Here is a 10,279-nt window from a genome sequence, read left to right on the forward strand (position 1 = left end):
ACACAGAAAAAGTAATCATAATACAGTATTCATTATGCGAATAACAAACCACTTCAGGACAAATTGCAAACAATGGAATTGTTTAATAGTTGTGGTCATTTGTAATAAATGATTTATACAAAATAGTGATGACAAAGAAAACAAGAGACAATGCATTTCTTAACATAAGGTTAGGTATATCGAGATGTTTTACAGCTTGACATCCCTTGGTGAGGTTGTCAGTAAAACCCTCTTAAAAATAAAAGGGGTCTTAAATCAAAGCAGTCACTGGTATGGTCCACAGCTTCAACAGCTAATGACAGTGCCAGGTCCGTCACATCTTTTTAGTCTTGCAGCAGACACTTGAGAGGAGGGCCACCTTCATCTAGTAACAATTGACATGTTCCTGTGGAAAGGCTTAGGTTCAATGCTGTTTGCTGCAGGCTAGGCTATGGAGGTTCTCAGACCTGACGAGGGCAGGCAGCTGGCCAAACAGAACTGGACAAAGCATCTATAAATACAAACGGTACCAAACATTCACTGCCTCACTCCTGCATAGTTTTAAAGTGCCCTCACAAACACACACATGCATAACCCACAAAGACATCTCTTTCTGCCACAGAAGAGAGAGAGAATTTCAAAGGCTCAGCACATATTCACAAGCACACCAGTTAATATGCCAGGAAATACAACCCCCCCCCCCCACACACACACGGCTAAAATGAGATCAATCTGGCCTAACTGGAGAAAAACAGTCGACATCAATGTCAAAGCCTCAGCATCATTTGTGCTCTACCATCTTAGACACTTTGGGCAAACGGGAGGCTAACTGGAGGTCAGCTTTAGGGCCCAATCTCTCATCACACTGCATGAGGGGGGCTCCACGACTGGGAGTGTGGCTGGGCATCGTATGAAGAAGCCCCTGCTGTGAGACTAGGAGAGCAGTGACATCCATCTTGCCCACCGCTCACCTGGGAAGATCAGTAGAGGGGATTGAGCTGGCTCAGAGGGCACTATCAGTCACAGTGACAGAAGGAGAGAATGGAAGAGAAGGCAAGTGAGGAAGCAGCTAGGTGGATAGATGGATGGATGATGAATGGCACCTGTGCGGCTATGTTCGGATCAACCACTAACCAATTACACAGAATCCTGAACAAACCACAGAGAACCGATAACCAAGCTGAAAAGAAAAGGAGAGTCCTTGGGTAGAACTGGGCTGAAAACCCAACTCCACTCACTTCAACCCTATAGACCTAAATGCAGTAGTGCAAACCAATCAACTTCATAAACAGTGTGAAAAAGATGGAAATAAAAGCAAAAATAAGAACAAATCAATACAATTTAAAATAAGCTATAAAATGCAAAAACAGTGGGTAATATGTGAGCAATAAAAAAAAGAAAGAAAAGAGAAATGACAGGGTATAAAAAGATTATTTTTACACAAGCCAATGCTTGAAGCCCATCTGTATCTTGGAGAAAGGTGAGTTTTAGGGGGAGGGGGGATAACTGGGCCTTTCTGACACTTCATACCTTCACAGAGAGGGGAGAGGAGCAAAACCTAGACTCAGTCCGACCCAAAAGTTCATTACTTTGTGTGTTCTTTTTTTAAAGTCAGGGATACAACATATATATACTATTATACTTTGTTTATGTTTTTTTTAAACTTCTCACATTGCTCCGTTCGTCCTCTCGAGGACTCACATGTTCTCTCTCTCCCAATTGGCCTGGATGAATCCTTACATTTGATTTTGTCATTGATCATAGTTCAGTCCTGACTACCTAGTAGTCATCCAAATCAAAGAACTCATCATCTTCACCCTGATAATCCATTCCCTGGAAATCCACCCGGTAGCGCAAAAGCCCTGAGGAGGCAAGGGGAGAAACAAATTAGAAAACAAAAGAAAACATTTTCATTAAAACAAAATGTGAAGAGAATACAAAGCAGAGAAATGCAAATAAGGAGCAAACTATGAGGTGCTGCCAGTGTTTAAAATGCAACAGTTCCATTCAGTAACAATAGAAAGAAATATGTGCTCACCCCCGATTCCACCAAAGCCTTTAACAAACTGTGACCCCTCTTGGCTCTTGTCGGTGACTATCTCCAGCGTGGCTCCAAACCTCTTGTAGTTGTTGGCAAACCACTCCAGCAGAGGCATACTTTCGATCAGCTCGTGCTCTTGTCCTGTCTGGGTGCCAATTGCACAGGAAAGATGTCAGATTAACTGTAACCGACAGGAAGTTTACATTGGTTTTGGCTTGTTTTCTTTGCCTCTCCATGCCAGATCAGAAGGGTTAATGGTCAATGTACGATACATGTGTAGTCATCCTTTTTTTGCACAACACAGAATAGCTTAACTGTTCAACTGCATTTCATTTAATCTCTCTCTCTTTATATATATATATATATATATATATATATATATATATATATATATATATATATATATATATATATATATATATATATATATGCGTTGTAAGGAAGAATATTTTAGTAAAAAATGCCAAGAACGGCGCAAAGCAATGGCACAATTTATGTCCTAACACTCTGGTCATTTCATGGACAAGAAAAAATACTGGAGGGTTAGCTGAGGTGACTTTCAATAGTCCTACTGATAGATGTTAAATGGTGCTTGTAAATTAGAGGCAAGAGTCTTGCATTATGCTTTGGTGATTTTCCATATGTGGCTAGAATTAAAATGCTTGACCTTTTCCCCTCCTTTGGTGTGCACAACATACACTTATAGGTCATTTAGCTTGTGGGTACCCCAGGAAGGAAGAACTGGGATTAGCTTGTACTCAGTCTTAATTTCCCATGCCCTATAGGGGGGCATTCCCATTGTATAATGCATTTAAACTGTGCACTCAACCTTTCAGTTAGAGTAAGACAAGAGTTACAAAGTTCAGAGGAAGACTGTGTACAGTTGTTGTCCTTTGTGACATTTTGTACCTCTTTGTCTGTGAAATGAGATTTGTCCTTCTCTTGCTCTGGAGTCAAAAACAAAGTCTTCTCATCTAGGGAGCAGAGGAAAGGGCAGAATTAGAAAATGTTCTCCATCATGCAGTACATTTTAATTCCAAAACATTTGTATGCTGTTCCATCCAATTGTAAGGATATGCTATATACGGGAGGTGTCATTCTTATATAGTTTAATATAAGTCCAGCTATGATTGGTAAGTCCAGCTATGAGATAGGCTTACACTTAACTGACAGTTGAGACAAACAGTATGCTTGACCCTTATGACAGACTGTCTAGCCCTGCAACCCCTGGCCTATGGTGGCAGGTTTCATACCATTCTCTGGTCCGTTGCTCTCGGCGCCATGGCACCGCAGAACATAACGCATGGTGTCCAGGTTCTCGTAGACTATGAGGATCTCCACCGCTCCCATTTCCAAAGCCTTCAAGGTGTCCTCCACACCAAAACAGTACTTCCCCGTGTCCTGACTGATCTCATCAAAGTATCTTCCTAAAGAGGGAGAGTGTTCCCATCAGCAAGACATCAATACCTGAGCACCACAGAAAGCAACATCAGCAAATAAGAGTGTAAACACCCACAATGATTAAGTTCCCTCAGTGGGAAGCGAAATCCCAGTCAACCTTTTTTTTTTTTTTACTTTTTCTAACTGCATCTTTTTAAATCTGTTTTCCTACCGATCAGTTTCTTCTCTTGTATGAACTTGACATTGGACAAGACCTCAGCAGAGAGCTCAATGGCCTGGTTGAAACCATTCTCTCCTCCATACGAGATGTCCACCAGCTTCAGGACCTTTGCTTGTAACCTCTATGTGGACAACACAGAATACGAGACAACCAATCGTCAGAGGAGACACCTCAAATTTCCTCAGGTCACTAAAACATTTAGGTTAGCACGTACGTTGGTTAAGTTTCATGTAACGACGGCACTCACCGGATCGAACATATCCGACTGACTTAGTTCCGTCTTGAAGTCTGCTGATCCGGCGAGTACCAGGCCAGCGACGTTGACCTTGTCGTTGGAAACGAAGAGCTGCACTGCTGTCTCTGCCACCTTGCGTACATAGTTGTGCCTCTTCTCCATTCTCAGACGGGCAAAACGCAAGGCAGACTGACCTCCTCTACCTGAACAATACAAGACAGCACATTACATTCTTCTACATTGCTTAATGCATGGTGGATTACTGCAGGAGTGTTTTTGTTTGAATTTGTCAGTGTGAGGTAGTAGAATGTTTTAGTAAGACAGCGAGGGTGCGAGTTTGACAGCGGAATGCTATGTGAATGCAGGCGGAAACTCGGATATGGGTGAGACCTCTCTGGCAGAGTGATTTGAATACACTGATCACATGCATCCAGCATTAAATTCTGATCTATCTATCAGCTAATAAATGTCAACATGTCTTTATGGTAATTATTCAAACTATGCCATCTCTAATCTCAATTTCATGTGTGACGATTGTTAATTAAATATCTAACCAAACTGATATAGTATAGGAGTAGATGAGAACAAGGAAGTGTGCAGTGCGTACCAGAAAGTATCGTCGCTTATTCTAAAACATAGGCTACTACAACATGCATAAATAGACTACATCCATACTACATCCAACATACATTACATTATTTCCAACCATGGCGTAGCCCACCGGGATTCCATCAGAAATGTTTAATTCCATAGAAAATAGAGTGGAGTGGACCTCTCTTTTCAATAGACTGCAAGTTAGAAGTTGCAAATGTGTTTCCATTAAACTCGACTCAACACGACTTATAATTGAACATGAAGTTTGGCAAATCTTATTGCTACATGAATGAACACTATAACAGCCTGGATATGATACAGCATGTAAAACAGGTCTGAAAAGCTACAACCGTGTTTTTGTGAATGAAATTGTTCGGAACAAAAGAAATGCTACATAAACTATTCAGACGTGCAGCAATATTGACATTTCAAAGGCTACTAATCTGATCTGAAGCATTCCATTTAAAGGTATTGCTCAACACTGCTATTGGTGGGCTTTAACCTAATCCCTGCTCACTTTGTGCGTATGGCCTAGGTCTGGCACCCCTTGCATTCATTGCATATGGACTCTCATTATCGCCAGGAGATTCTGTTCTCAAACTTGGACCTCAAATACTTATGCAAGAGACACAGAGTATGCATGTGAGAAACTGAGCATGTATTTGAGAGACACTAGCCTAAATGTTACTGTGTGTGAAAGTTGTTAATAAGCAAGCAGTTAAGTGAGCAAGCAAAGAGACTTTGAGTGAGGTGGGGCCACTTACCGTGTTTTTTGGGAAGGTCCACAGTGAACTTGTGAAGCACTTCTCTAGTGTTCCCCTGGAGAGTCCCAAAGAGCGCACCACTCCCATCAATCACAATGAAGCCAAATTTACTGTCATCTGACAGCAATGCAGTAAGAGCCTAGAGTAAACAGAGCAAAAGATTAAGCATGACTCAAATGACAACTCTGACAACTGTGTATAAACTACCGGTCAAAAGTTTGGGGTCACTTAAAAGAAATTTCCATTCCACTCCATTATAGACAGAATACCAGCTGAGCTCAGTTGCATTGTTTTTTTTAATCAGGGCAGCAGTTTTCAGATTACATTATGTTCTTACATAATTGCAAAAGGGTTCTCGACAGTTGTAGAAAGAAATGGCTGAAATTTTTAAAGCAATATCTACATTGCCCATTATCAGCAACCATTCAACCAATGTTCCAAAGGCACATTCTGTTTACTAATCTGATAATATTTTAAAAGGCTAACTGAGCAAACATTGGAGAACTCTTTTGGAATTATATAAAACATTTCTAAGTGAACCCAAACTTTTGAGCGGTAGTGTACCTTCTTACAAAGAGGTTACCCTCAAAACACACCAACGATCTCTACATAGTTCAGTGCAAAAATAAATATTGCACCATAAATGGCATTTCCAATTTATGTGAATTCTAGCTAAACCAACACCAGTATCCAGAAATCATGCAACTCAGCCAAAAATCCATTTGACGCTGTTGAAAAGGAAGTTTAATGGCTGATCCTTACCTCCGTGTGGAATTTGTTATCGCACAGATACAGGGATGTGTTGATTGGTTTGAAAGGCTCAAAGTCAATGTTGACTTTCTTCTCTTTGCCCTCTTCAGTTACAATGGTTCCGCAATACACCACCAAGCCATTGTGTGGCACTGCATTAAAAATAAAATGGGCACACAGATTAAACACCACACCAGGGAACCTGGCAATTAATAGGCCACCACAATCATCATCATCATTATCATCACCACCACCACATCTCCCAGGTTAGTGCCTTCAAAGCATAAATCATTTCTTTTTTTTCCCTACACAACACACAGAAAAGCTCAAAGGGAGCAGGTCTGGCTTAAGAATGTAACTTTACTGAATAATAAGGTGCCACTGACATCAAAGAAAGCAAATTGGTAACAGCCACGTTACTATTTATGCATTTAGTAGACGTTCTTTTCCAGATCGTTTTACAGACACCAATTACAGGGACAGAGCTCTTTGGGCAACTCAGGGTTTAGTGAAATAACTCAGTATAACTTCAGCATTTGTGCTAAAAAAAAAAAAAACTCTTGTGTTCGTAAGTCATGTCTGTGTAAATGGGAAACTAACATGGCTTGTGGCTTGGAGCAAGCCATTAATAATTTCAAGCCAATCAACAAGTGGCTGTTGAACTCGTATTAACAACCTCCTCAACCCCAAATCACTATTTTAGGGGCAAGGCCACTTGGCCTTCAGTTGGGCATATTTTATGTGGGGCACAAAGGCCACATGTCAGGGCACCAAGGCCAAAGTTAACTATACAGTAGTAGGCTATAAAAATGAAAGTTGTATTTAGCCTATTCACAGCAGTAGACCTGCATCACTGTATGAAACATTACAAAAACATGAAACATGACATATTACATAGAACTGTAAATCATCTGATCATCTAATAAGTACAGATATCTAGGCTATATTTAACATTTATTTTATATTTGGCCTGTTATGAAATTATGTATTGAACAATTTAGGCACAGCTCAGCTTTAAGAAACTCAAATACCCTAGATGCATGCTTAGCATTTTGTGATCATTAAGGCTCCTTTCACAAACTCTTAGTCAGCTGTATATTCTCTGACTGCTTTACACCTTTGTGTTCGGTAAGATCTGCTGTTTATTCTGATATATGGTTTGTCATGTGTTGAACGAAGGGTTCGTGAAGTATTCCACAGAGATGAATGGGTAGGGAGATGGGCGCAGAACCATTCACCACAGCAATTAGCAGCTAACATCGTTTAAAAGCTGAGAAAAAGATCCTTCATGTGATACATGTGTGATGAGTAGGCTACTTCGCGATCGCGAGTATTTCGACTGAGAAGAATGGGTGAATTTAGACGCACTTTCTTTCTTGCCATGCACTGTCATTTTCTCCACTGCGTAAGACTGAATTCATTTGCACTGTGAATGCTAAAATTATTTTGACAGGCCATAGGCTAAATAAAAAACGCTATTAGACGGATGCAAAGCAGAACATTGAAAGGAGGGGGCACCAAGGCCACAGTGGCCTGTAAACTTTTGATTTTCAAAGGGGCATCACGGCCAACGCAAGGGGCAACAACAGCCATGGCCGTTGTTGCCGCCGCCGTGAAATTCCTACCCTGCTTATGCCTGTCTAAACAAGTACCAGTGTCATTCTTTGATGAAATGTTATCTTCCACACGCAACCTATACATTCAGCAAACTCAAGAAAAGATGGGTATAAGAATACCACATATATACGCTGGCATTTTCACAAACACAAAAACCCACCCTTGTTGTAGAGCTTGAGTCTCTGTTGTACAGATGTGATTGCTCCTAGCACAGAGAGGCGGTTGACTCTACTTTTGATATTAGAGGCTGTGCCGAACTCATCAGCCAACATCTTGGCCACTCGAGAAATCTGGTCCTTCGGGGGGATGATTAGAGAGATCATACTCGTGCCATTCCTAAGGAAAAAAATGAACAATATCCCAAATCAGTTTCGAGAACAACTTTATCCACACATGACAACACCTTAAAAAATGGGGAGAACAAGCTATCGAATAGTGACTCCCTACAATGGGGTAACTCTATAAATGCATGAGTGGGTTGGTATGAATCAATAATGTTGTTGCAAATATGATACCTAGCAACAAACTCCCAGTTACACTTCTGACATAATCTTTATGTTTGACAACACACAAGTAGAGGTCAGTATCACAATGTTTTGACATCTGAATTAAACCATCTTTCTATTGGTGGTCTTTTCAAAATGCATCATGTATATTGTTGGCCATCCTGAAAAAAGTCAACAGGAAAGAAAAGCAAACATTCCAACATGCCCTAATAAAATGGTATCCATCATACTCAGAGCTAACCATATGAATATACACTGATGTACATAAGGTGCAGGCTACAATTGTATCAAGAGAAACATGCCCAGTATATTACAACTATATTTCAGTAGCAATCTAAACCATTTCGTGAATAACAAGTTTTGACCCAAAATTGAAAAACAGAGATGGAATTCTGGGGTTTCAATGTCGTACCACTACATCAACTAGCCAACATCTTGTATGAAGTCTGCTGATATGAAAGGTGCGTTACTGTTACACTTTGCAAACCCCCGTGCACCGGTCAACCTTCAATCTAGAGAACAGGGTAAGGTTACAAAGGATCCTAAGTGCTCTTACAGGTCAAGCGCAAATCAGCTAAGTTCAGCTGGCTAAACGCTAATATTAGCTAGCCATTAATTGTGAAATGTTCGGGTGATGTTAGACAACCTGACATGACTATGTTCTGCACATATGAAAGGATGCTAACGTTGAAACAAGTTTGACATCACAACGGGTTTAGCTAACGTTAACTCGCTTTAGTGAAAAACTATCCCGTCTATCAGCTTGACACAACTTCCATGTCTTGCCCCTAGAGTAACATTATAATAGGCTAACCAGCTGTTACCGTTACCCCAGTTACCGTTCAACAACACAGCATTCAGCTACGCACTTCTACGACTATTCTACCCATCCCAAGGTTTCGTACACTTACCCTCTGGCAGCTTCAAGGCTTTTAATCAACTTCTTAATCTTCCAGATCTCCACGTTCCTGTCTGCAGCACTGGGGTCGTCCGCCATCTTTCTTGAATCGTTTCAGCCTAAAACAGAATGGCTAGCTATGTTAGCTAGCTAGCAACCTAGATAGCAGGCAGAGAAATTGTGCTCACCAACTAGTTACATGAGAAACTGAGAGCTAATAGTCAAAAAGAGTAAGTTACAATTCGATGCTACACAATTCCTAAACCATACACCACACCTAAGGATAATTTAGTGACTAAGTTAAATGACAGCCGGGCAAAAGTGCGTTGAATGTAACACAATGTGTCTTGAAATATTGCGAGCTAACTGAGAGAAGGCCTTTCTCCATCGGTTAGATTGGGAATATACAGAGAGCCCGGCATGATCGATCACAATAACCCTCCCAGGCCCTAAAGCCCACCTATTTCACTAGTTTGCTTCGTGAGTAGACTGCTACGCGATTGCATTCGTAGGACTCCTTAAGTCGCAATGTCTCCGTTAAGTTGACCACTTACAGACTCCTTGGTAGTTGCTGTTTTGTCGCGTCTCCAATCTCACTTCTGATGTTTGTACCTGGCTGCTATTTTCCGACGTTGCCTCCCGAGCCGGTTCGGGGTTGCTGCGCGTGGTACGGTTTAGCTCACGTGAGGTAAGGGTTCCCGGTTAGATCACTTCCTGGAAATGGATATGTCCTTCTCATTGGATGACAAGGAACGTGTAGAGGGGACTACGAGTCAGTCTTCAGAAAGGCTAGAATTGTAGTCATAACTCATTATGTATTTTAAATACGTATTTAATTACTTTAGTGCGTTTGGTCATCTGATTTGTAATCAGTCCCAATGAAACTTCAAATACTGCTCCTTCTTTGAACTTGGTAATAGAGTCCTGAAGCCATGACGTAGCGTTGCCAAGGCAGCAATTTCACTGGATCTAAACAAATCAATCTAACCATTGAAATCGCCATAGCGGTGGCTTTCTTAATCTATTTCAGTAATTTTACAACGTTTCTAAGACGTTAGTATATTTTTTTACACTGTAGGAATCACATACTACAACATATATTAATACCAACACGATCAAATTCGTGACTACAGAGTTCTATTTTAGCATGGGTTTCCTCTGTAAAAGAGACCTGCATGTAACTTCACAGCATGCGGTTAAAATCCTTAAATTCACGGACGTGTTTTGGCTTTATTTTTTTGGCAAAAAACGTTGCTCTTAACAGCCGCCAGTCT

At 40.9% G+C, this 10,279-nt stretch overlaps 1 protein-coding gene across 4 annotated transcripts; it reads right to left on the reverse strand.

The window, feature by feature from the left end:
- Positions 1-63: 63 nt before the first annotated feature.
- LOC121709530 (eukaryotic peptide chain release factor subunit 1) lies at positions 64-9,854 on the reverse strand. Of its 4 annotated transcripts, none has more exons than XM_042092979.1 (11): positions 9,560-9,854; positions 9,019-9,124; positions 7,762-7,937; positions 5,997-6,136; positions 5,235-5,373; positions 3,889-4,079; positions 3,633-3,762; positions 3,274-3,447; positions 2,930-2,994; positions 2,018-2,165; positions 64-1,841 (listed from the first exon to the last, which is right to left on the reverse strand). In XM_042092979.1, the coding sequence occupies exons 2-11, from the start codon at positions 9,102-9,104 to the stop codon at positions 1,759-1,761; spliced, it is 1,332 nt and encodes a 443-aa protein (XP_041948913.1). In that variant the 5' UTR covers positions 9,105-9,124; positions 9,560-9,854; the 3' UTR covers positions 64-1,758. The 4 variants fall into 4 exon arrangements, with proteins under 4 accessions (XP_041948913.1, XP_041948916.1, XP_041948917.1 ...); XM_042092982.1 differs by lacking the exon at positions 9,560-9,854 and adding an exon at positions 9,466-9,496; XM_042092983.1 differs by lacking the exon at positions 9,560-9,854 and adding an exon at positions 9,283-9,413.
- Between the last annotated feature and the right edge of the window lie 425 nt (positions 9,855-10,279).

The sequence above is a fragment of the Alosa sapidissima genome, chromosome 5, assembly GCF_018492685.1.
Source record: "Alosa sapidissima isolate fAloSap1 chromosome 5, fAloSap1.pri, whole genome shotgun sequence".
Lineage (NCBI taxonomy): Eukaryota > Metazoa > Chordata > Actinopteri > Clupeiformes > Clupeidae > Alosa > Alosa sapidissima.

What these genes read in the sequence shown, in the direction of transcription:
- LOC121709530 (XM_042092979.1), bottom strand. Translation starts at nt 9,104, where the DNA reads ATGGCGGACGACCCCAGTGCTGCAGACAGGAACGTGGAGATCTGGAAG. An exon ending in AGCCTTGAAGCTGCCAGAGG is followed by an intron (nt 7,938 to 9,018) that starts GTAAGTGTACGA and finishes TTTTTTCCTTAG; the next exon opens with GAATGGCACGAGTATGATCT. An exon ending in ATAACAAATTCCACACGGAG is followed by an intron (nt 5,374 to 5,996) that starts GTAAGGATCAGC and finishes TGTTTACTCTAG; the next exon opens with GCTCTTACTGCATTGCTGTC.